This window comes from Nilaparvata lugens, chromosome 1, assembly GCF_014356525.2.
Source record: "Nilaparvata lugens isolate BPH chromosome 1, ASM1435652v1, whole genome shotgun sequence".
NCBI lineage: Eukaryota > Metazoa > Arthropoda > Insecta > Hemiptera > Delphacidae > Nilaparvata > Nilaparvata lugens.
In genome coordinates this window covers 11,047,341-11,074,823 of record NC_052504.1, presented here as the reverse complement: position 1 = coordinate 11,074,823, position 27,483 = coordinate 11,047,341, and the positions used below count along the sequence as shown (strand labels likewise).

Genomic DNA, 27,483 nt, shown 5'->3' with positions numbered 1-27,483 from the left:
ACCTAACTAAATAAAAAATCATCAAATTCGGTGCACACATAAAAAAGTTATTGAATGTCAAAATTTGAGGCTCGATTTTTATTTATATAGACTACTGACACTAGGCCTATAGTGAGGTAAACGTCACAATGACAGTGGAGAAAGATAGGAGAACAGTGTTGCCGATTCTCTGCCTTGCCACTGCTTTCTAAAGGGAAAGTTCTGAATGGAAGGTTGTATTGGGATTTGGAATTGGAGTATTCTATAATATTATAGTTTTCGTTTTTCAAATAAGTGAGACCGCTCAATATTTATCAACATGTTGTTTATTAACTGATTCAAACATAGAAACGTTCATTATGTAACTTACTCATTACAAAAGTTATAAACTAATTCAAATACTGGACAGATGTGAAAGCAACCATCTACGCTCTATATCAACAATAATCGATTATTATAATCTAGCGGAAGGAGTCGAAAACCCTTACAATAATAAATCGGACAGGTACTTCGATAATAAATGGTTACTACATTGAACGTTAGTATAACACAATATTGATATAGTTAGTATGACTAGTTCATAGAAAGACATGTTTTTTACAAAAATTACAATATTATATAATACAAATCACTTCAGGTACATCAATACACACGGCTAATTGTGCATTAATATGGCACCAACATCTCTTAAAACTCAAGTATAGAGTAAAATCTGATGATAGTAATCAAATCGCGATAGTAAGGAATTGTACTGAGAATAATCAACAATGCTAACAGAAAATCTGAGAGTAAACTTGAGATAATATTCAATAAGATAATTCATGAATTGAATAGTTTTCAAATTATTTATTATTCTGAATTAATTATTATTCAACATCAACGAAATAATCACTTCTAACTTATATATAGCCTAATATAATACACATTATTGTTTATGTTGGTTACAGTACAGTTTAGGATATTTTCTGTTAGGATATTAAGATAACGAAATTTAATATTGCACATATATTGCATTTTATTTATTTAGCGTATGGCTTCCAAGACATCAATCAGTATTCATTTCCATCTTCACTTCTTCAGGATCATAATATGGGAATGATCCCTTGTCTCAAGATATAAGAATAAACATAAAAAACAAACATGGACTATAAAACTGGTAACTGAAAACAATTTATTCAAATACATGCATCAATATATTGCAATATATTTCAGTATTACAGGGAAGGTGTTATTCGAAAAAAACCGAAAGTTCTTTGAACAGGACATTAGGCCCATACAGATTTTTTGATTAATTTATTAATATAATGATAAATTGGATTTTGGTATTCAAAAGTTCCATTAGTTGAATTCTAAAAATGTCTTTCACATTATTAATAAAATAGAATCCACACTATGAACAGAGATATGAAATTAATTCATATCAAGGTGAAAAAAGTGCTTTAAGGAGAAAACAATATTGCTAAGGTGAAATAAAAGCGGTTATTGTTTTTATCTAAAAAAGCGCTTTTATTTCACTTCAATATAATAAACAAGGCAAAATCTGAAGAATTTTGTAATTCTTGTTTCAAGATGGCAATCAATCATTTTTTGTCAGAGTAGATTTAATTAAAAAATAAAATAAGGATATGGAAGGAGAATATTATATTTGCCATTAAGGCCCGGTCTCACAGAGAGCGATCTGCGATCTGCAATCCTATAGGTTTCTGAATCTGATTTTAGAAAATAACTAGTACCCTTGTGATATTTTAAATTGAACACGACTAGTTTCAACATTTATGTTATTGTGTTTTTCATGTTTCGTCATTTTGATTTTGACACTTAATGACATAAATCGTGTCAACATATACATATAAACATATAGCCTACATATAGACATCTAAACAATAAATAAGTCGTGTTTACTTTAATTATATTACAAAGGTACTAGTTATTTTCTATAAGTAAACATTCAAGCAACCCTATTAAAAAGCTTTATTTGTCTCTACATAAATATCTCAGATCGGTCTCCATGGGGCTGGACTTATGAGATTCGTATAGCTTAATAGTTTAATGATATATCAATCAATAAGTGATACAGGGACAGTATATTTATAGTGAATATTGTCTTATATCAATCTTATATATTCAGGATACGAAGTAGGTATATGTCAGTTAGTAGACAGATATGTCTAATAACGTTGGGTATATGTGACTTATTGTTTCAAAATATGCATCAAGTATAGGATAATTAATTATACAAAATATGATATCCAAGTTCTATACAGTTTCTAGGTGGAGGAGGAAGAAATACTCACATTTTTGTGAGATGTTAATACATAACTTACATACATCAGTTCTAAAGATCTTTCAATCTTCCTAGCCTCTCTATCATCTCAATTTACTATCCCAATCTATCATTTCTATACTATATCAATTCCAATTTTCCAACAATCGAGAATCTTTTTACTATATCGGTTTTAAAATCAAAGGTTTCTTCTTCCTATAGCTTGAACATATAGTTCCTTTCATTTGATTATATCGATTACTTATATAAAATATAATATCGATTTTTTTAGTCGCTATCATCTTCATTGTAGCTCCTATTGAGCGGACGTCTGCTCTCTTCGTCTGATCCATAGATCACATCCTCATCAGAGTCGTTGATCATCGAGAACGCCGGATTATCTTTAGTTATGGCCGTTTCTGTAGAAAAAGATTTCGTAATATTTATACAACTTAATATTAATTTAAAAGTTGATTTATTTATTCATAATTCTATAAATCCATTATTCCATATTCATAACTCCAAGTAAATTTATTTATTCATAATTCTAAGGACATAATCCAAATAATGACAAAAATCAAGATGATATTTCTAAAGCACGTTGCACACAGGGACAATAAAAAGAAGCATAGCACTATAGATATTTATTGAGAAGTGAGAAAATAATTCATTTCCAAGAATTCGTCGAGACTTACTAATGGGAAAAGAGTCTCTGAGATTAACAATTCCAGAAAGCTAAAAATATAGCGATTAAGTATCTCACTGATGCACTGACAAAAATCAATATGATATTTCTGAAGCACGTTGCACCCAGGCACAATAGGTAGCTTTTACTAATCGTGGTGGGAACACTGAATTGAGAATGCCATGCAAGCTAAACTATTTGAGTTCGGACTTTCCAATTCCGCGATCCCGCGACAGGTAGTGGAATCTACTGTTCTCCCTTGCTGGTTGCTTAAGGACATTACAATTGGATAGTGAACCGAACTAAGCTATTCTTGAATTTCAGTTTTTCAAACTGTTTGATGTGTATCCTCATTTATATCACAAAGGAAGAATACAGAAAATATGTTTGCATATATTGCAATATATAGGGTAACACAGAATAACGAAAACTTTTTAAAACGCCATAAAACATTAGTGGGAAGGGCAAAAATGATTTTATTCAAACTAATGTGAAGTTCAAGACTTGCCGTTTGAGAATTATGAATAACATCTAACACTTTTCGACAATTACTACTTTAAGATGGCTTCCTCCTGAACGAATACACTCTTGAAATATGTGTTGACGATTACTTATTGATCGCTGCAACATCTACGTTTTTATGGTCCCATGACCTGTCCACCTGCGATTTTCTGTTTGTGGAGCTATCTCAAAACAAACGTTTTCACAACTTGACCAATAACTGTGGTTGAATCATAACAGACAATTCAAAATGAAATTAGCAATATCCCAGCTGAAATGTTGCAGCAATCGTTCAGGAATCTCAACACAGATTTCAAGAGTGCATTCGTGCAGGAGGAAGCCATTCATTCATTTTATTTATCAGCATTTACATTCTTTATACAGTACACACTGCTAGAATAGGTGCCTCGTCCGGTGTCATCTTGAAGAATTAATTGTCAAAAAGTGATAGATGTTATTCATAATTCTCAAATGGCAAGTCTTGAACTTCACATTAGTTTGAATAAAATCATTTTTGCCCTTCTCACTAATGTTTTATGGCGTTTTAAAAAGTTTTCGTTATTCTGTGTTACCCTATATATTGCAATATATGTAAACATATTTTCTGTATTCTTCCTTTGTGATACAAATGAGGAAACACATTAAACAGTTTAAATAAAATTATTTTTGCCTTTCCAATTAATGTTTTATGGCGTTTTCAAATTTTCCCGTTATTCTTTGACACTCTGTATTTAATAATTTTAATGAATTTTCATATTTATAGTGGAAAGAAACGACAGCGGCACAAACTGGATAGGAAAAAAAATATTTTGTCCAATATCAAATATCAATGATTTTATGCTTCTACATATTATACAGCATTAAAAAATACCTTTTAGCAAATAAGGTTTTTTAAAGTCGAGGATTTTGGAAATTCATATCTTCATCAAATATAGCAATTCCCCTTGAAATGAATTTGTTACATAACCACCTCATTAGTAACGTTAAAGTCTACATGATCTTTCTGTGGTTACTATTAAGTTAAATTCAAGTTATCGACTCCAGTGGTCGTCATCATAGAATAAAATATAATGATTTTTTTATATGTTTTCATGTGGCGAAGTTTGGACAGTAATGTCCACTCTATACCATTCAGTCACGTCATCAATGATCAGAGAATAAATCATAATTGATGAGAAAAAGCATATCATGAAATTCAATTACGTACACTTTTCTCTTTCTCAGATGTCCATACTCCTGAACAATCCCAATCTTGGGGGTAAAAATGGATGCAGTTCCAAGACGATTGAATCAATCTAGTAAATGAGAGATGTGCTACTTACCAAAAACGGTTTTATTGGACGTTGAGTACACGTAAGCCATCGTGTAGATGTTTTGATGTGGCGAAGTTTGGACAGTAATGTCCACTCTATACCATTCAGTCACGTCATCAATGATCAGAGAATAAATCATAATTGATGAGAAAAAACAAATAATAAAATTCAATTTTGTATAATTTTTTCTTTCTCAGATGTCCGCACTCCTGAACAATCAATCCCAAGCTTGAGGGTGAAAATAGATGCAGTTCTATGACTGTTGAATAAATATAGCAAATAAGAGAAGTGCTACTTACCAAAAACTGTTCTATTAGACGGCGAGTACACGTAAGCCATCGTGTAGAGGTAGAAATTCAATAGTCCGTAGAATCCCATGAACTGTGCTGAACTCTGGTAATGGGTTGACAGTTCGGCCACAAAATTATCTTCTAGTACTCCTACTCCGAACCTCATTATTGTTATTGTAATACTTATGGACAATACAATCATAACTAACAACGTCATAAACTTCAGTCGCATATCTGAAATGAAGGAAACAAATTGATACTAATAATAGGATACGTGTATAGCCTATATTTATTAAAATACAGACATTATTGGGAAGTAGTTACCAGGAAATTTGTTACCAGTTATTGGATGGAAATAGTGTTTTGTGTTGTGTTTGATACTTTTTCTGCTGAGTTAAGCAAGTTATTTTACTGTGGTAGATATAATAAAACATCAATTTTCAAAACGTATTTAGAATTATAGTACAGTGTACATGCTTCCCACATCAACGACAGTTAAAATGTTAGTTATTGTTGATAGATAGCTAGATATATTTCTCGATTCATGAGACATCTATAGATACAAAAGATTAGAGCACATGCATAATAGAGTACAAGTCAATAAGTTGATATGCCTATATGGTTTCAATGGTTGTAAAACATTACAGGTTTAAGCTGGATTCAGGCAGCTGAAAAAACTCTTCAACATCATATAGAGGGTTTGAGCAGAACCACGTATGTAGAGTTTTTTGTATTCTGTGGTTCCCATGTCTCTAAACTTGAGGGGCAAGTTAGTTGTTAGTTATTTGCGAGTGATTGTTTATTGTTTTTGAAGAGACGGATACAAGGATCCAAAGGTTCAAAGAACCCCATACGTCAACCGAAGCTTATTGTGTCCCCAAGTAGTATGTTAGTTAGGCAAACCAATACCTGTGTCCTTTACAAGAACCAGGAGTTTTTCCCTATACTAACATTCCATTCATCACCTGGTTGCAATCCAGTGTGATATGTTTGGCAGTCTCTTCAGACTGATTAGTCCTCGTGACCTACGTGAGTTCCACTCCTGGCCTTCTTTGTAGGTCCTTTCGCTGAGAAAGGGGCGGCCAAGTTACCTCTAGGGCGCCCGGCCACCCTTGACTCAGCCTCTTGACCCACATTTGTGCCTGGTTTTTCACCCATCACTGGTCTCTTGGGTTTTTTCTTTTTGCCTATCCGAAACTTCGCAGGGTCAAAACCCTCATCTCTCCCAAGAAGTTTTGCCTGAATGGCCGCCCTTCTTTGAGCAGTGGTGAGCATTGGCCTCTCCACCCACAAACTCGTGACCTACGTGAGTTCCACTCCTGGCCTTTTTTAGGTCCTTCCGCTGAGAGAGGGGATGCCAAACTGCCTCTAGGGCGCCTGGCCACCTTCGACTCAGCCTCTTGACCCACATTTGTGCCTAGAGTTCCACCCATCTCTGGTCTCTTGGGTTTTTCTTTTTGCCCCTCCGAAACTGCCATGATGGGGCAGATCCCGTGGGTTTGAAGGCATGGCAACTTCTGGAGTTGCCTTGAGGTCCATTTTAGTCCCTCCTACGATAAGCATGGATACTGTGGGTGAATTCTGGTTTCCAACACATTCTTGAGTACGATGATCGACTCAAAGCTCCCCCAACCCACAGGGGGCTTGAGAGTGATCGTGAATTATACAAATATATAACCAATGTTTCGGATCGTTCCAGCCTGGTTGCGTCACGCAACTCCGTTATGAACGCTCGTCAGTTACCAGCTTAAATGGATCTTTGACAGAATAAAACTAGATAAAGAGTTTAAATAAATTAGGGTAGTATAAATGTACATGCTTACCAAAAAAAGGCATTGAGCGAAGCTCACTGTACGCACGCAAAATAAGGCACAAAAGGTAGGTGAGATACAGGCCCACAAATATGAAGAAGAAAACCTTAAAACTCTGGAAAGAAAAAACAATCAAGAATTAACATCACAATTACAAGTATCACCACACAAAAAACAATATAGAATTATTATTTTTGAAAGATTACTTAATTGTATTACATAAGAATAGAATAGAATACGTTAATCCACCAATAAATATAATTTAATGTACATTAGGTGTCGTCAAGAATAAAATCCTATAAAACTACTGATAAAGAGTAGTAAAGTGGCATCACAACTTTGAAGAACCTTATCATACTGCGAAGCAATCTATATTTAATCCACCGGTTATGTTCATTTTACTTGGCTCACGTTTTCCAACAGAATATGGGATGTTTTCTCTAAGCAATATTTTACAGTGTACCAAACTCATACCTAATATCAATAGACAATTTAATAATCTTTTACAGTGTACTAAACTCACATCTAATATCAATAGACAATTTAATATGCCGATATTTGTTTTTCTACTGTTGTATTTCATGCCAAAATGTGACAATGCGTTTCAAAAACGAAATAACATATTAAGAAATATACAAATAAAGAGGATGAGAAATGCATTATCTCAAAATACTCACAATATGACACATTCCATAAAAGTATAATACCCGGTTGCACAAAGGTCTGCTAAATTTAAACTATGATTAAATGACGGTTGAATGCCACGATTATTCAGAGAAATCAGAGAAGCAACATACGTTTTTAATTAGCACTTGATAATATTTAAAAGAATAGAATAGAATAGTTTATTTCATCAAGACTTAATTAACAGACTTTTATTCTGTAACCGGGTTTCTATGTCTATAAAATTAAGGTTGATTGGAGGATAGGGTCAGGTATTTATGTCTAATTGAAAGAAAAATCGTGGAAAATTTACATGTACAGTAAAGAGTAAGGCCGGTTAGACCGACCGTCAGTGCGTATGAACAATCCTGACCTAAACGCATCCATAAATCAGTTTTACAAGTTCAGAGCTCGACCGACCGTCAGTGCGTATGCACCATCCTGACCATACGCATCCATACATCAGTTTTACAAGTTCAGAGCTCGACCGACCGTCAGTGCGTATGCACCATCCTGACCATACGCATCCATACATCAGTTTTTCTGACTCACAAAATGGACGCCTTTACAGATTGTTTAATTGCAGCTTATTATTTTCGTAAACGAAAGATTAAAAGACGTAGATATCAAGTTCACCTGATGGTCGCCCAAAGAGCATTTCAAAAGGGAATTTAGTACCATTATATACATCATTGCTTGGGGATGAAGATACATTTTTTAACTACCTCAGAAAGTCCATCAGAAATTTTGATGAGTTATTTCGAGCTTGTATCACCATTGGGAATACTTGCAGTCACTTTAAGCTACTGATCAAATAAATGTAGATAATATTAATAATACATGATTTTTCCAATAAAAAGTTTAGAAATGTAAAGAAAAACAGACTCTGAATTCAAATATGACACTATATTAATTGAATTCATTCATTAATATTCAATTAAATATCAGCTGATTGTCGGGCAGAGGTGTCAGCACATTGGTTATGTTTGCGATCGGGCTACTGATCAGTACAGCTTTGAAAGCTTCTATTTGTTTCAATAGCGCGTCAGTAGGCCGATGGAACGGATGCGCACGAGCTCGACCGATGATCTTCGTACGCATTATAAAACGCATGGTCATGACCGTGCACAAGCGTGCCGTCACTCCTGCTCTGTATGGATACATGGAATATCTATGGAAAAGACAAGCGCGACTGACGTACGCACTGACGGTCGGTCGAGCTCTGTAACCGGCCTAAACATAGACTATAATATAGTCTATAACAATAACATATACAATAACATATTATGTTATTGTTGAGGAGAGCGTATTGGAGAACCAAGTCACATTTCACGGATATATATGTTATCGAATCGATCAATTTATACTCAAATCTATTAAAATTCATTCTCTGATCGATGGATTGCCTATCTTCGAATATTGGCGTGATAAAATAACTTACATAGAAGTTGGACGTGTCAAGCTTGTAGCTGTAGGTGGGATCCTCCAGTTCATTCAATTTCTGCCAGGTGGCCATGACCACAGCACACACCCACAGGGGACCAACAAGCAACAATTTCGGCAAGTAAAATGTCAAAATTCTCCTCTCATTCTGCAAAATAGTGGAGATTATTCAACAAATGAAAATTATAAAACAATAATGATAAACATTTCAACAATAATATTGAACGAGCGTTTAGCGAGTTGACCAAATTCCTACTTTTGACTAAGAGGCTCGAGTCCGTTTGGTCTGTTTGTGGATTTGTTTGTTTGTATGATCAACAATTATTTTTGATTGCTTTTATAAATGAGCTTCAAATTTCAAAACACATATTCTTTAAACCATTGTACAGGTCAAGTCCTGGCCAACAAAATTGACTCAAGAACTGCGTTCTTTTTAAGGATATAACAGGATATCATATTGAAAGTGCAAATACAATTTGTGATATTTTTATCATTACAAAAATCACATATCAGCTGTAAACTGGATTAAATTAATGACTCAACCCAACTTCAAGTACCTATATTTCTCTTGACTTTCCATCGCTTTCAATAGAACAGCTAACAGAATATCAGAGGCATTTTGAGCGATTTCTGCCGCCCGGGGGCTCACTAGTATAAATAAATGCTATAATGCATCGATACATTGTTCAATATTTTAATTGGCTTGATTTGGGAATCTGCCAGCCCCCTTATCGATTAGATGCGTCTGAATATCCCGTTAAACCCATGAGTGATCTCATAAGCTAAATAAATATACGGCAGAGTCATTGTCAATATTGTAGAGCCGTTCCATAATTGAATAATAAAAAACACACATGTGGTGTCAATTTCTACACAGTTTTATTTGGTACACGACCATGGTTTCGTGACCACACCGGTCACTTGAAAATGTGTATCAAGTTTGATCTCTGTGTATCAAGTTGTGAACTCTGTACCAGGGTATCAAGTTTCACTTGAAAATGTGACCGGTGTGGTCACGAAACCATGGTCGTGTACCAAATAAAACTGTGTAGAATTTGACAACATATGTGTGTTTTTATTCATATATACGGCAATTGCTTCCTGGCGATTCGGAACCCACCTATAGCTCTAAAATAATAATTATACAATTACCTATGCATATGCCTCTAGATCTAAACCTCAGCAGTAAATAAGTAAATGCAATACAAGAAATTCCAGGGGCAGTATTAGAGATAATGACAAAAACAACAATGACAAAACAACGTAATCATAAAATGATTGCATGGAAACGGAAAAACAGGCTTATAGCACTAACTAATTTTTTAAAAAGTTAGAATTAATGACTGTGTATGGACTTTATATTTATAAAACAATATTACACGTAAAAAATAATGAAGACAAATTCCCCAGGCAAACCAGTGTGCATGACTATAATACAAGAAATAGGAACAACTTTATTATCAAAGAACATAGTAAAGAGAAGTACAAACAAAGCCCGACCTATATGGGCATCAAATTCATCACTTACCTTCCTACTAAGATTAATCATGAAAAAGATATTACAAGGTTTAAAAACAAACTGAAAAAGTATATCGTGGAATTAGAATTATACAGTTATGAAGAATTTTATAGTGCCAACTCATTATGTATTTAGACTACTATTGTTGATGTATTTTGTTTTTTACTTGTATTTATTTTATTATTTTGAAAATAATAAAGAAAGACGCTTTCATGTACATTTTGATGTATGTTTTGAATAAAGAGATTGATTGACTATTCCATTCCCGAATTTTGATAGCATAATAATATGAATAAAAAGGATATTCGTATCTAGGTACTCAAAAAAAAGGTGGGATGAAATTAAATCTAGATCAGCAGTAGTCAGTATTCAAGTTTTTCAGTATTTATAGATCGTTGATATTAATATGGTGCTGAGTGAACACGACACAGGTCAAAAACAGGATACTTACTGAGCTTAGTCTCAACGTAACCATCATAATACCGGATTTCCATCCCTATACATCACATCAATAAATCCTATTTGTGTTTATTTCCTACCGAACAATAAGATAACTTTCGAAAAATAATTCACGAATATGATGAATTATTGTACCTGTCGCAATCCATGATAAATGCAGAGCCAGAACATCAGTAACGCACACAGAAACGAGGCTTGAAATATCGCATCCAGCATTCCTGGTAGCCATGAATTTACTAGGAACGTCATTGGAAATATAGGATCTGAAAAACGAATAGAAGCACTTCATGAATAACAAGTAACAAGAATCCTTTCTAATGATTATTCGGTTGAATATTCTGCATAGTTTACCACAAGAAACAAGTATTCTTTCTAATTGAATGAGCGAAGCGAATTCCATGATTAAAGTTAATCGGCGTTTGTCTGTACCGCAGTTACAGTCGCAGTTATGGTCCGATTTGGATGAAATTTGGTATACAGGTACTTTGAAACAAGGCGCAAAAACCTATGTATTTAAACTTTTTAAATTCATCACCATTTCAAGATAGTGGCCATTTATTCGGAAATTTTACCTTAAAAAACAACTTGACTTTTCAATACTTCATCAGATCAGGTTTAAATTGGGCTCATTCTTCTCAGCGCTTCAAAGCGGTATTATTTCATGTATCATAAATTCAAAAATTTTTAATTTTTGGAATTGGAATTTTTTCCCCAATCCCAATCCAAGTTCCAGATTTTTCATCTTTCCAACCGTGCTTCCGAGCTCAAAAGTGTAGAGGACCTTTATTCTTCAGCGACCGATGTGGTCTCATTTCTATATCTCATGTTCAAAATTTAAAAAAAATTGGAATTTGATAATTTTATTCAGTCCCATATTTCAAGTTTCAGATTTTTCGTCTCAACCGTGCATCCTAGCTCAAAAGTGTAAATAACTTCTATTTCTCAGCGTCCTTCACCGATCCTATTGCATAAATCATCATACTCTAAATCCAATTTGTATGTTTGTGTGTGAATAGGCGGGCGTGTGTCAGTAGTGATATTAGTGAGTGTAGCGATTTCTACTGTTCTCCGAACTACTAGTAATTATTTGTTTATATTCTACATAGTTTGCCATTAACATGCATCGTCAAGTTAACCTCTTCTTTTGGGTACTGTAGTCCTCTGCTCCCCTTAATTCATATACCTTATTATTCATAAGACAGGTGATAGAGAAGCAGATGAAGATAGGGAAACGCACATGCATAGCCTTTATTGACATTGAAAAAGCATTTGACAATGTAAGTTGGAACATCCTATTCAACATTCTTCGCCAAATTGGGATAGACTACAGAGACCGAAGACTGATCTACAACATCTATAAACAAGAAATTGGAGTTACTAGGAGTGGAAATGAAGAGGAATCTGCACACATTCAAAAAGGGGTACGACAAGGATGCGCGCTATCCCCATACTTGTTCAATGTGTATATTCAAAAGGCAATCGACAGAGTGAGAGAAAAAGTTTGTACAGGAGTGAAAATTCATGGGGAAACGGTAGATATGCTTCGTTTTGCGGATGATATAGCAGTAATGGCAGAAAGTGAAGAGGAACTACAGAAAACACTGAATGAAATGGACAGAATAATGGAGGAAGAGTTTAGATTGAAAATAAACATCCGAAAGACCAAAGTGCTAATATGTTGCAGGACAGGGGAGAACAGCTCAGCAGTAAAGCTAAGGAATGAGGTAGTAAATGAAGTGAAGGAGTTCAATTACCTGGGTAGCAAAATCACAAGTGATGGGAGAAGCTGCAAGGACATTGCCAGCAGAATTGCCCAGGCTAAGATTGCCTTCAATAAGAAGAAAAATCTATTCACCTCAAAAAACATAAGTCTCGACGTAAGAAAAAACATGTTGAAAACGTATGTATGGAGTACTGCAACATATGGAAGTGAGGCGTGGACAATGGGGGTGAGAGAGGAAAGAAGATTGGCTGCATTCGAGGCATGGTGCTACAGAAGAATGATGAAGATCAGTTGGAGAGATATGATTACAAATGAGCAGGTTTTTGAAAGAGTGGGAGAGAACCGGAACTTCTTGAAGTGGATCAAGCAAAGAAGAGCACAGCTGATTGGCCACATCATCAGACATGACACTCTACTGACAAGGATAATGGAGGGAATGGTTGAGGGAAGGAGTATGAGAGGAAGACCTAGGCTGGAGTATATGAAACAATTGCTACGGGATATGAGATGTGGATCATACTACGAGCTGAAGCGGAAAGCGGACGACAGAAAAGCATGGAGAGCTGCTGCCAACCAGCCCTACGGCTGTTAACCCAAGAGAGAGATTATTCATAAGTTATCGATTGTTAATTTTACATATTGTAGAACCAACCTCCTATTTTGTGTGTTTATACCTAGAATAGTCATTGATAAGCTCTATCAACTGCCACAAGTCCCATATCTGTAAAAAATTCAGGAGCTCCGCCCTATCTATGCAAAGTTTGATTTTAGATTCCCAATAATCAGGCTTCAGATATAATTAAAAAAAATTTAAGTGGAAAAGATTGAGCATGAAAATCTCTACAATTGATGTTCAGTAACATTTTCACCTGAAATTGAAAATAAGCTCGAAATTCGAGAAAATGTGATTATTTCAATTGCAAACTGTTGACAACTGTTGATTCTATTAAATCATTCACTATGAAGAGATAGCAGACTTCGTGTGTTTCCAGCGTTATTGTTCTGTCACCAGCTGGCTCAGATCTTTGATTACTAGTAGACTTGAGATGCGCGGGAACACTAGCGTCAGGTGATCAATTTTCATAACGGCAAGGAAAGTTGTGTGAGTGCGACACACCAGATTTTTACTCTAATATTGGCGTAAGGAGGAGGCTTATTTTTCCATTTATATTACCATTGAAATGCAAAATTTCCAAAAACCTTGTATATACGTCGAAGCGCAATTAAAAAAGGAACATACCTGTCAAATTTCATGAAAATCTATTTACCGTGTTTCGCCGTAAATGCGCAACATATAAACATATAAACATTTAAACATTAAGAGAAATGTCAAAACGTCGACTTGAATCTTAGACCTCACTTCGCTCGGTTAACTATTCCCATTCAGAATTGTTGATTCATTATCAAAAAATATTCAACAGATAAATATATAAAATATAAAAATTGTGAAGCGACTCCGAAAGACAATGTAACTCACCGTTATACAGCAACAATAGAGGAAGAAGTACAGACATCCATTTCTGTTCTATTGACCAATCATAAACGGGATATTTTCTCAAATTATGACCAAACCAGCACTGTAACGAAATAGGAAACATGTTTAGCAATCATTTTCAGAAATTTATAATTAAATTAACAATATAATAAGTAATAAGTGGTCTCTCGAACCTTTTTGTACGGTAGTTGCTGATGATGAGTTGATGATTATTGATATTTAGAATAATTCAGTTGATCAGTGAATCATAAATAAATATTGATTGTATTTTTTAAAATGTATGAATTCAGGGCTACTTACTTGTATTTATAAAATAGAATTATAGTACCCTTAAAAATTGAGAAAATATTAAAAAACAAGAATACAAATTGTAATGTAACTACTAGTTTTGGTGATCACACCATCGCCAGGTTATAAAAATAAATGTTTACTAATAGTTACGGTAACTAATTGAAGAAACTATTAGTAAACATTTATTTTTATAACCTGACGATGGTGTGATCACCGAAACTAGTAGTTACATTACAATTTGTATTCTTGTTTTTTAATAGTTTTTCAATTTTAAAGGGTACTATAATTCTATTTTATGAATATTGATTGTAATACAAATGAAAATATAAATCTGAGTACCCTTTTTAAATTATTTCGTCGCGACATGTTTCGGCTATTAATGCCATTTACAAGTGATTGGAAAATAAATGAATACTAATTTATATTCAAAAGTGTCCCTAAAGAAAAAAGATATTGATTAGACTATTTGATTAGGTACATGCGATTTTGTTTTTAAAAAGCTAATACAACAAAATCATCCATTATAAGTTATCCCCGTTAGTAAATAAATACCTCCTAGTTTTCAACGTTTAAGCTTCTAATAATATTCCATCATTTATTATAATCTAGCAACAAATTATAGCAAACAAAAAGTTTGAGTACATAAAGAATTAAAATGATGCTTTATATATTATGATATACCTACCTATCATTCTTTCTAATTGATTACATGCATAATCATAATTCCAAGTTGATTACAACTATAGCACAATAATTATATGCCTTCTATAATTGTGCGTTAAGCACAATTAAATAGATTGGTGCTCAATCTATACACCGTCTATCTGATTTGATTAGAAAAAAAAACACGAATTATGAACTATAAATTAGATAAATTTATGTAATATGAAAATTACTTACGGATACAATGAATGTGGAGAGGAGGAATATGAAGCGAAACCAGATTTCAATCTGGGTGAAACCTGGATTGTAACTTTTGAACTGTAAAAATAGAAAAAAAAAACAAAATATTAATAACAGAATTGTAACACTTATTTTTTAAATACTATGAATGTAGTATGAAATAGTGTGATGAACGCGACTTTAGATCTCAATTAAAGATAGATTTCTCCAAGAGTGTTTTCTACACAAAGGAAGAGTACATTCAACATTACTCCACATGAATTGTTTAATGCTTTCTTTTCCAGTGTATTGTGTATTTGGTACTGTTCGACCATTTAGATTTTTTGACAATTTCCTGATCCCCCTGTTTAGGTGGGCAGTGGATGCTATTTAATCTATCTATCTATCTAATACTCTTCTACAATAATAATAATTGTTATAATTTTTATCTGAACATATCGGTGATCATAAATTTAAGAACAGTATTCTAGATTATTTCAAATTTTTCTTTTCACTAGCACCTCTATTGGAGAAAAACAGCAATTAATTTTCTTATATTATCTCATTGTCCATTGATTTTAATATTTAGTGGTCAATCGTATCCCCTGATTGATATATTTTTCAATGTTGAGAGGGTTACAACTCCACTTGGAGCTATATCTATTAAATTATCAATTCCCGAGAATTCGTGAATACTTATTTAGTATTTAACAAGGGATAAGACTCTCTGTGAGACTCTCTGACTGCTAGTCGTTCTTTTTAATAGCAAAAAGTGATTTAATAGTAAGCAGTTCGTGATGGAAAACAACATTGAAGAACTCTCAGAGAATTATCAAGTGATTTTTAATTATTAATATAAAGTAATATTTGTTGAGTAACAAAAAACATGATTCTATTAAATTTCACTGTTAAGCGGTACTACCTATATCTGGGAGGCATTACCATATTCGCCACTTGGGGAGGCGCCCGATGGAGGACTAGCAACCCCTTACGGGAGAAAACATGATTCATTTCCAAGAATTCGAAGAGACTTACTAATGGAAGAAGATTCTCCGAGATTAACCCTTCCAGAAAGTTAAAAATTTAGCGATTGAGTATCTCACTGATTCCAAATTATATACGGGGAGAAATATGGAGTGATCATCTTCTAAATTTTTCATTTAATGATCTTGAGTTCACCTTATAAAATTATTGTATTGAAGGTAAGGGTTAAGAGAGAATTGAACTTACATAGAAAGTGATCTCGCTTATATGGTATCGCTTATGGAAGCTTTCTAGATCATAGAAGTAGACAGTGAGAACATAATACTTGTAATCTAAAAATCCAAGATGAGCGACCGTCACTTGATCACAGAATTGTTTTTCGCAACGCAAATGTCTTGTCCTGAAAAATGTCAAAATGTCAATATCCTTATCGATCCTCTAATTTTAAATTATAAAAAAACTATGAATAACGAAAGATGGTACACGTTATTGCAAAAGATAATTACTGGTTGAATTTGGTAAGTTCCGTATCAATAATGTAGAAATTATTATATTTACAAAATTTAGTTCAATTGATGAACCATGGTTTCGTATTAGGATGTACCTATTTATCAATTAGATTGAATATGATGGAATGCTTTTATTGAATACATTGAATGCAGTAGTAAAACAAGAAAACGTGAACGAAAGCTAATCTAAAATGAATACTTGTTACTACAATAATTATAGCAATTATAATAATTACTAGCCGTCAGGCTCGCTTCGCTCGCCATATCCGGGGGCTCCGCCCCCTGGACCCCCGACTGGATCGTCCAAGAATGAGATCAGCAGGCTCGCTTCGCTCGCCTGCATTTTTCATTTGAGCATTTTTATCATATGTTAGGACAATCCAGTCGGGGGTCCAGACTAAACGTTTGGCTAAACGGATATGGCGAGCGAAGCGAGCCTGACGGCTAGTAATATAATATTCCCAGGATTAAAGTAGCAGTGCCCAATCGATTTTTCCGCGATAAATGCATTTAAATCTTCAACTTGGTGCCAACCTAACAAAGTCAACTCAACTTAATGCCAACCCTGACAAAATTATTAATTTAGTTGCCAGTTAACAACTGTTTCGAAGAGGTACTCTATCTAGATTATAGTTATATAGTAACATATGATATGGAAATTTCAATTATAATTAAGAGATTGGGAGAAAAAGAATATACATGCTAAAAGACGAATTTTAAACCCTTAAAAACAACCCTTAGAGTTAAAATATTGCCAAAAGATTTCTTAGTGCGCCTCTAAAGGGCCAACTGAACATACCTACCAAATTTGAACGTTTTTGGTCCGGTAGATTTTCAGTTATGCGAGTGAGTGAGTGAGTGAGTGAGTGAGTGAGTCAGTCAGTCAGTCAGTCAGTCAGTCAGTGAGTGAATGCCATTTCGCTTTTATATAGATTATAGTTCTAAGGAACTTTTTTCAACGAATAACAGATACATTTACAGTAATCTATCCACAAAAATGTGAGATAGATGGAATGATAATAGCACAGAATACAGCAGAAGTTTTATATATTTATAACCTAGAAGTTTTCTCTAATATTAGCCTATACTACAGAGTAAAATAATTATACCTTGGAGAAATGATAGAAGAGAAGAGCATAATTTTATCTCGTGGTGCTAGGGCTACCCGCTTATCTTTGAATTATAATTTGTTATCTTATGCTATATTTTCTCTATTCTATGATTTACATAGGCCTACGTATAATAAATGCTGCTCCAAAAATATAGATCTATATACTAGTCATATCACCACAGAAAGTACAGATCATCATCTGTACTAGATGCCTAGTAACTAAATTATATACGGTAATTATTGTAATAACAAGTATCCATTTTAGATCAGCTTTCGTTCACGTTTCTCGTTCTACTACTGCATTCAATGTACGGTATTCAATAAAAGCATTCCATCATATTTAATCTACTTTATTCAATCATAAAAATACTACTACACGTATTTTTTCATATTCATTTATAAGGTCAAAATATTATAACATATTAGAAAGAAAAACAGGTTCAGCCCCAAACTTCTCCTCTTCCTTAATATATAGTTCATTAAATTTTCCAGAATTATAAAATTGAATCAATAAATTAAATTTAAAATGTCATAAAAAATTAAAGTTATAAAATATGTCATATTATTATGTCATAGTTATAATAATGTGTTGAATGAAAAAGACTAAGAAATTGTCAAAAATCACAGATTTATTGATACTTAGAAAGACCGGTTTCGGTTATTACATCATTGTCACTGATAAACTAAAACTAAATATAAGAGCAGCAGAATTTATACTAGTAGGCGAGTACTGCTATTGGTCAAGGGCATGAACGCCTGCTATTGGCCCAGCTAGACAGTCTTCGTCCACTCAACTGTGTTACAAAATGGCGGCTTAAGCAACAGAATCGCCATGATAACAAAATTTACTTTCAGTACAAAATAAGAACCAAGAAAACAAGTGTGAAAGATGATAAATCAAATATGTAGATGGAAAACAATTCACGCTTACAATTTTATGATAAAACTAAATTCGTAGTGTTGTATTGGCTGAAATGAATCTGGTCATTTATTTCATTCATTTCAACCAATACAACACTACGAATTTAGTTTTAACATAAAATTGTAAGCGCATACATTAGTCAATAGTTTTTCCATTTACATATTTGTTTTATTATCTTTCACACTTGTTTTCTTGGTTCTTATTTTGGACTGAAAGTGAATTTTGTTATCATGGCGATTCTGTTGCTTAAGCCGCCATTTTGTCACACCGTTGAGTGAGACTGTCTAGCTGGGCCAATAGCAGGCGTTCATGCCCTTGACCAATCAATAGCAGTATTCGCCTACTAGTATAAATTCTGCTGCTCTTGTATTTAGTTTTAGTTTATCAGAGATTGACAATGGTGTAATAACCGAAACCGGTCTTTCTAAGTATCAATAAATCTGTGTTTTTGACAATTTCTTAGTCTTTTTCATTCAATATAAATAATTACCACAGTATCAACTTCTCAACTACACACAAAAAATAATAATATGTCATCTTATTAGGTCTCACCCATTATAGATGTAGGCCTACATGTGAAATTTACAATAGAGTTGATAAGAATGTTTGAATTTACCTATTATGTGCACTGTCTCTGCGCATTACATTGACTAGATTACTGTCGGCGAGAAGTCCATCGATCACTACGCTTACATGGAAGCTCTTGTCGAATTTTTCATCTGCAAAATAAAAAATACATAATTATCAAAGATGAAATTCATAGGACAATATTTATGAATAGCAAAGAAACTGATGTAGAGCGCTTCTTACAATTCACACTTATAAGTACAAAATTACTAACTTCTGACTTGGGAGGGACATGCGCAGCAGAGAATGCATACAGAGGTAGGGATACAAGATACAACGGCGGTGATGTTGCCATTCTGAACCGGCCAGCATTCCCCAATTTCCAGTGAGTATTCAAGCGCTCATGTTTAACTTACGGAGTTTCCTCTCTGAAAGCCTTCAGTCGACTGACTCGAATCGACAAATTGGCAACTCCTCTTCTACCTATGATGACTATCCATCACAGTGATTGGCTGATCTCCCACTATTACTCTGCGCCGCATATTCCTCCAAGTCAAAAGTTATTTAATACGGAGTTTAGTTCAGTGTGATAAAATGATAGAATTGTATCGTCAATATCAAAATTCACTTTGTATGATGGTCGTTTGGCTGCTACTGCGAACTAACAGTCATGTTGACTCCAGAATTTTTCACATCACACATTCATTTTAATGAATAAAATAAGATAAAGAAGTGGTAAATGCAGAGTGATCAAGTATTTCTGCAGTATATGGTAGTTATACAATAGTATATAGCAGAGCGTTTACAAGTCGAGGTCAAGATGAAAGTTTTATGGATAATTTTGGATTATCTTCCTTTTCGATTCTTGTAGTTTGTAGTGGAGGAAAAGCAGGATATGGTCGTTTGAGTTTCTACGATTATTTTAGGGGTTGCATTTTAGAGGTGAATGAAGCTAAATCCTTATTTGTTTTTGAGATAGATTGAAAAAATTATTTTTGCCATCCAATTTGGTTATTTGAGAATATTTTTTCGTTTCTTCAAACATATTTGGGAAATGGTAAAAACTGATTTGAATGATGGAAAGAAACATTTTTCATCAACTCCTAAGTCAACATCTTGAAAATAAGCTTCTAGAGCTGCGTACAGACTTGCGCGCCAAGAACACGCGCATTTTATTTATTTATTTATTCATCATTTACAATCAACTTGAGGACAAAGAAACAGACTATAGTCCAAAACTTCTTTTCATCCCAATTTTGCCAATTTCATAAAATAAATGAAATAAAATAATTTTCAAATAATTTTTCATCAGCTCATATATATTTTATGATTGAGTGTTTCAATGCTAAGGAAATTTTCGACTACTCTCTATATAGATGGCAGTTGGATAACGCCTGTAGGCTATATTTTTCATTTGATATATTTTAGTGTTATGAATTGTTTTGTGGTCTTTCTCCTAGAATAGTAGTGGGCTACTCACCATCAGTATTATCAGTCTCAACCATGGCAATAACCCACAATTGCTGGCAGTAAGTAGACATTGCAGGACTCTTCATGACAAAAGGCCCTGAGGATATGCTACTTGTGAAGTTTTGCCTTTGAAGTAAATCAGTTGCTTTATGTTTACTGGTAATGGTTATTGGAGGACCTGAAACAATGTAACCCATATTCATTCATTGATTTATTAAAAGAGCAATCAATCATAATATTACACAATGATCTATACTATAATAAAGTAAAGAACTGGATCATAAACGTACGGGATAGAAAAATCATGTTTGACGCATCATCATATATCATCATCATTTGACGGATCAAAATCGATGAAGTGAGTAAAAATGCAACTGAAGTGAAGTTTTGTTTCTTTTCTGGCTCAAACTATTGCAAAATTACTCAAAAATTTCCAGTTAGTAGAGTGAAATATTTATGTTTTTAATTAGGTTTTAATTATCAGAATTGAAATTTTAGTTTAGTCATTAGTTTTGAAGTGAAAAGTAAAATCATAGCCTCATTCTTTTTTCGAAACTTTTATTTGTGAAAATTTGGGAGGACAGCTTTGGGCTACCGTATGCCTACTGTTTTCTCCCAATCATACTATATTGTAATAATGATTTGTGATTACAATGAAATAAATAAATGAATAATAATCACGTCTGAACTACTGGACTGATTAACTTGAAATTTTGCATATAGATTTTTAATTAACCGAGGATGGTTATAGGCCTATTCTCAATTCTTCAAGATTTCATTACATCAAGTTTTCAGTTTGTCAAGTTTTAAAATATACCCTTGCGGAGCACGGGTCACCTGCTAGTATGAAATGAATGATCGGTTGAAGACAACAGGCATAACCCAAAACAGTCTCTCTTCCAAATTTTCATGAATATCAATGTTAACGTAAGGCCCATTTCACACCAAAGCTGGGCCGGGCCGGGCCGAGCCGAGTGGAATCGGCCGGAGGTGGATCGGCCGAGCGGAATCTGCCTGCGTTCGCACGGAAGCCGATTCACTCAGTAGGTTTTCTAGCCTTATAGTAAGAACTCACTACGTGGGAAGATTGAACTAAACTCAAAGAAGGCAGAATCCTTTTGGCCGAAAACGCTCGAGTTGAGCGTCAAGCCGATTGCACAAATCCGCTCGGCTCGGCCCGGCGTTGATTTGAATGCTCCCGACTAAATCCTGCATAGTTAGCGCGCACGCGGATCGGCCCAGCTTTGGTGTGAAACCCCACAAAGATAGTAAATTGATCCCAATGGAACATTTTCAATCAGTATTCTACTGATGATCATGTAGATCATTATGATAGCATAATAATTGATATGATAATACAAAAATATGATATATTCTTGAGTGGGGCTTTCTCTCAAATAGAGCTTTTTCTCAGCTGAGGTTTTTCTGAAGTGACGCATTTTCTTGAGTGACACGCAGCTTTTTCGAAAATGGCGATTTTTCTCCAGTCTGAAACTGCTGCTGCTATGAGTAATGATTTTACTTGAACATCAAAGTTGAAAATCATCATTAAAATGGAATGGATCCAATAAGAAGATGTATTGATTATCTATGGTGAGATTCACCTTATAAAGTCAGCATTGACATTATACCGTAGCTCTGCTGTCTGATATTGACATTGCTTCGATATATTTGTCTGTCATTAGACAAAGAAGAAGGCTCTATCTTCAACCAACTCCGCACCGTTGCAGATTATTCAATCTCAATAAAAAAGTATACTATTGAATCATGAAAATATTTTTTTTTCTTAGTGAATATAATGTATTTGAGATATAATTGACCTTCAATAAAATAGCATCATAGTACCATTTTTTTAAAAGTTTTTAATATAAAATAACACATTAAAACACAAATTAAAACTGAATACATACATTTTGAGAAGATAATTGACCATCATTAACAAGAATCAACAATAATTTTATAATAGCAAGTCAGTTATACCGGGAAGACAGCTAGCCTATCTACTACTACAGAAAGCGGTGAAAAAACTTGGCAACTATGTCATCCTATTATTTCCTCTGACTTGCATGCGCTGAGCGCATTAAACAATATGACAATTGAGGCGAGCAGGAGATCTACCTGCATATTCTTATATCATTTGATTACTGACCGGACAATTTGAAACGCCTTACATACCTGAATTAAATTGAAAATTATAAGTATCATGCGTTTATAAAATAGAATTATAGTACCCTCTATTATTTTATTAATTTTAAATTGTAATATATTTCTATTTTATGAATACAAGAAAGTAGCCATGAATTCATACATTTGAAAAAAGTATCATGCGATGATACACATTATTCAAACACGTTCAAATCTCAAGTTCATAGAAATTGTGATGAACTTAACAATGTAATTAGTTATAAATATATTTAATAGAAAGGATAGATATTCTCCAACCACAAATTATGTATTAAAACATAGAGTTCAATATTTTATTCTGTAGTTGAACAATATCTAGTTTTTTCAGTAGGGATAACTATCATAATATTACCTTTTCAACTACTCAGAAAGTGTATATTAACTATTATTTATCAATACATCAGAAGAGATAAATTGAAAACTTGTTCCTTGTTGAAACTGCAGTCTTTCAATTGATTTATATCTCTAATATAGCCTATTATTTACTATTATAACACCTACAGTATATTAATAGATTCGAGGCAACACTCACCAGCTAATCCGATAGACAATCCTAGACCAATAAACGCAAAGAATCCTATAAATACCATCACAAATTCTCTTTTATGCATCGAGTATAATCTCATTTGAACCGACCTGCAACATATAATTACGTTTTATTTAATGTACATTAAATAAATATTATATTACATTACATTAAATATTACATTTTATTATTTATTCATCTACATAAAAAAGCACACAGAATAAATCCATGGAGAGCCTCAGGCTGGGCGTACACCGGTTAGTCAAGACAAGACTAGTCACGTTTAGTCACAATACTTCACATAGTTGCTTATGAAGACATGTCTAATTGCAATGACTAATCAGTGCGAGTTGCGTCATAAGCAACAATGTGAAGTATTGTGACTAAACGTGACTAGTCTTGTCTTGACTAACCGGTGTACGCCCAGCCAACATCAACTAGCTTAGTCACGTATATAGGAATCTGGCATATACCAGTATATAGGATTATAGGAATCTGAAAAGCACTTGTTAGGTTTTATGTAAAACATGTAAAGCATTCAATTATTTAAAAATCACATCAGACACACAATCAAGTATAGCCTCTACGGAGTTGATGAAAATCATGGAAACCTGTATTAGCCTATGTTATTCAATATTGTGTAATTGATAATTACACAATAATTTATTAGCATATAAATTTGTGTTATTCCCCATGCCCTTCAGGACATTGGCGTAGATTTATGACATTTGGGGGGATGTACTGGAGGGTCTGGGGGGTGCCCCCCAGCAAAGGGTTTTTTGAAAAAAGCTTATTAAAATCGTGGTTTTTAAGGCATATTTTACTTCAAATCTGTTTTAAATCCTCTTATTCGGCAGTGGTAAATAAAAATAAATTCTGAGTTAATAGTTTTAAGTTTTATTAAAAAAAAATTATTTACAATAAACCAGCATTAGTTGTATTGTTTGTTTTGATTACCAGCCATAATTTGAATCTTCAATAAATTTTTCCGGGGGACACAGCATAATACCGTAAAATATTGTGGGAGGGGGACGCGTCCCACCAGGTTCCACGCCCATGCTTCAAGAAAATTACATTATTTTTGATGACTATCTGATCTGATAAAGCGCATAAAAGGGCAATAATATTGGGTTATTTATTATCCTGTAGACTGATGTTTCATCAACTTGCTCACTCATAGATACCCGTAAAGTGACAAAATTAAAATTATCTAGGTATACCCTTTAATATTTCAATAATGCATTAATGACATCATCGCCAGTACCCTTCCATATTTTATTAATGAATTTATTGATGTATACCCTTTTTTATTTATTAATACTTTAATAAACTATAAAAGGTAATTTCAACTGAGTCACTGTCAATATTTTATAAAATAATACTGTGTAGAATTTGACAACATATGGTTGTTTTTATTTAATTAAAAGATACTTGATGATAATTTTCATTTTATTTCAATAAATTGTGTTTTCCTTTAATAAAAAGTGAATAAGCTCACTCGTGTAGGTGGGTAGCCTATTTGACTGGGTAATCTTACGCCTTCACATCTCCAGAAAACTGCCATATAGAGTTGTATATTTTCTGCTATAGTAAGGTCCACGTTATAATTGCAGTGGATTAAGATAGAAGAATATCGATGCCGATTCTCTGCATTAATTAATTATATTTCCACACTGTCAAAAACATAATTGGCATCGTTGTGAACCTAGAAAAGTATAGTAACACCGGCTTTGTCGAATGATAGACAAGGATAGCAAAACCAAAGTTGATCAAATACTGTCATAACGTGGACCTCACTATAGACACTATACATGTTATTTTTCCATTTTAATCAAATTCATCAAGTAGAATAATGATAGCTAACTCAATAATAATTATATAAAATAAAATCACAGATGTACATTTGAAGGAGAGTATAAAACAGTGAATACCTTTCGCATCGGTCATGATGATAGGCTGGTGCAATGTATCTATTGAACTCACTGAAAAGATCACTGAACTGGGATAACGCATTCCTGATTCTCATCAAACAGCCCCCTGAAGGCAAATGATAGGCATAGCCGAGATTGGAAGTGTCAGACTTGGCCATTTTTTCTGAAAATTGAACATTACCATACATTGAAAATTGAACAATACAATACATTTTTATCTAATAATAAAAGTAAATAAATTTCTTCAATCAGTGCCGTATCAACTGAATGTTTTACTGATGTGTTATACTTAACTGATACTAATTGTTATACTAAGAGTTATACAATCGTCATATAACAAAATCTGATGATGGTATGGAATGCAAATTTATAAAATTGTGACACACTAATGTTTTGTAAATGTGACAATCTCAAATAAATTACCGGCTTCTAGTTGGATAGTTTTCAGTAATATAGATAAAAACAGAAAACATAATTATGTAATCAAAAATAATAATAGGCATAATTATTATTGTACAATAATTATGCCTATTACATTTTTGATTACATAATTATATGGAATTGGTAACTCAAAAAGTGTATTTAAGGACTAGCTTATAAGTTCTTGATGTAACCAATAATATAAACAAAAATATTATTATTTCCTTACTATTAATTTAATAAGACTAGCTTATAAGTTCTTGATGTAACCAATAATATAAATAAAAATATTATTATTTTTGTTTTATTGTTTCCTTAATATTAATTTAATACTCTGTTATTTCTTTGAATGCTTTATTATTTTATAATCTTTAATCTGTAGTTCTTATGCCCTTGTATGCGTGATGCTTTATTTTCGAGTTGAATTGTATTTTTTGTTTTTTAACATTGCTTACTACTACCAAATAAGAATAATTTTTATTTTACTTACTCCAAAATACAACTTGAAAATAGACCTATGTTACAAAACAATATATGAAAAACTAGCATTAAATTCATGAATATTACATTGATATCTGGTTATAGATAATAAATCTATCCACAAACATTACTCATAATAGATAAGATATTATTTTATAACAGGAGGTTTGAAGTGGAGGTAAAAATCAAATGATAAGTCTCAAATTTATCTAATGAATCGGTTATACTGTAAAGAGTATAATATAGGTAATAACTTTACTGTAATTGAAATAGATTTACATGACGGGTTATTGCCACATTTTGATTAGATAATAAAATTTACTAATAAATTAGTGTTAGAATAAGCTTGAATCATAATGCTTGGATCCAAAAAAACAATATTATTGATGCTAGGCATAATGTGTGCTAGGCCTACTTGTGCATAGCGATATCAAATTTGAACATACAGCTTCAGCTTACCTTTGTTTTTGTGATATGATAAGGACAAACCACTACTACACCAATAACTGCAGGTGTACGATTCAAGTTGAAAATAGGAAGTGTAATGGAAAGAAGTTGTCTCTTGCTGTACTCCAACAGCTGTTACAAAGTCCCGTACTATTGGAGGAAGCAGTTGAGTATTGATCCATCCCCTTCCTCTTTCCCCCACTCCTCACTCCTCCTACACTGAAGCGTCTCCCTTCCCACAAATCTAAACCTATTCAAGGAACTAACCCGACTCAGCAGAATGAAAGAAGCATGAGTAGCTGAATGCTGAACTTGCAAACCTATTTATTTATTAATTCATGCATTTTCTTTACATACAAAGGCTCACAGAAATCCATAGAGAGCCTTATTTACACAAGTAAATAAAACAACAATTTAACATTATGAAATATAGTAAATAAAATAAAAGAAAAGAAAGCAAAAAGCATTTACACAGTTGAAAAAATCAAATTAATTACATTCTTATTAAGAGAAATGTGAAAAGAAAGCAAAAAGCATTTACTCAGAATAATCAAATTAATTTTATTATTATAAAGAAAAATGTGAAAAGAAAGCAAAAAGCATTTACTCAGAATA

The 27,483-nt window shown here is 33.2% G+C and overlaps 1 protein-coding gene across 1 annotated transcript; it reads right to left on the bottom strand.

The window, feature by feature from the left end:
• Positions 1-292: 292 nt before the first annotated feature.
• On the bottom strand, positions 293-27,197 carry LOC111056963 (transmembrane protein 181). Its single transcript, XM_039429860.1, has 13 exons — positions 26,881-27,197; positions 25,522-25,684; positions 23,597-23,700; positions 20,891-21,058; positions 19,460-19,562; positions 16,548-16,701; positions 15,336-15,416; positions 14,127-14,226; positions 11,062-11,189; positions 8,947-9,096; positions 6,855-6,957; positions 5,041-5,265; positions 293-2,661 (listed from the first exon to the last, which is right to left on the bottom strand). The coding sequence occupies exons 2-13, from the start codon at positions 25,677-25,679 to the stop codon at positions 2,531-2,533; spliced, it is 1,605 nt and encodes a 534-aa protein (XP_039285794.1). The 5' UTR covers positions 25,680-25,684; positions 26,881-27,197; the 3' UTR covers positions 293-2,530.
• Positions 27,198-27,483: the final 286 nt, after the last annotated feature.

Coding starts and splice junctions, on each gene's coding strand:
- LOC111056963 (XM_039429860.1), bottom strand. CDS start 25,679: ATGGCCAAGTCTGACACTTCCAATCTCGGCTATGCCTATCATTTGCCT. Junction 15,417..16,547: donor TAAGCGAGATCACTTTCTAT/GTAAGTTCAATT, acceptor CTATTTTTACAG/TTCAAAAGTTACAATCCAGG. Junction 14,227..15,335: donor TCTCCACATTCATTGTATCC/GTAAGTAATTTT, acceptor ATTTCGTTACAG/TGCTGGTTTGGTCATAATTT.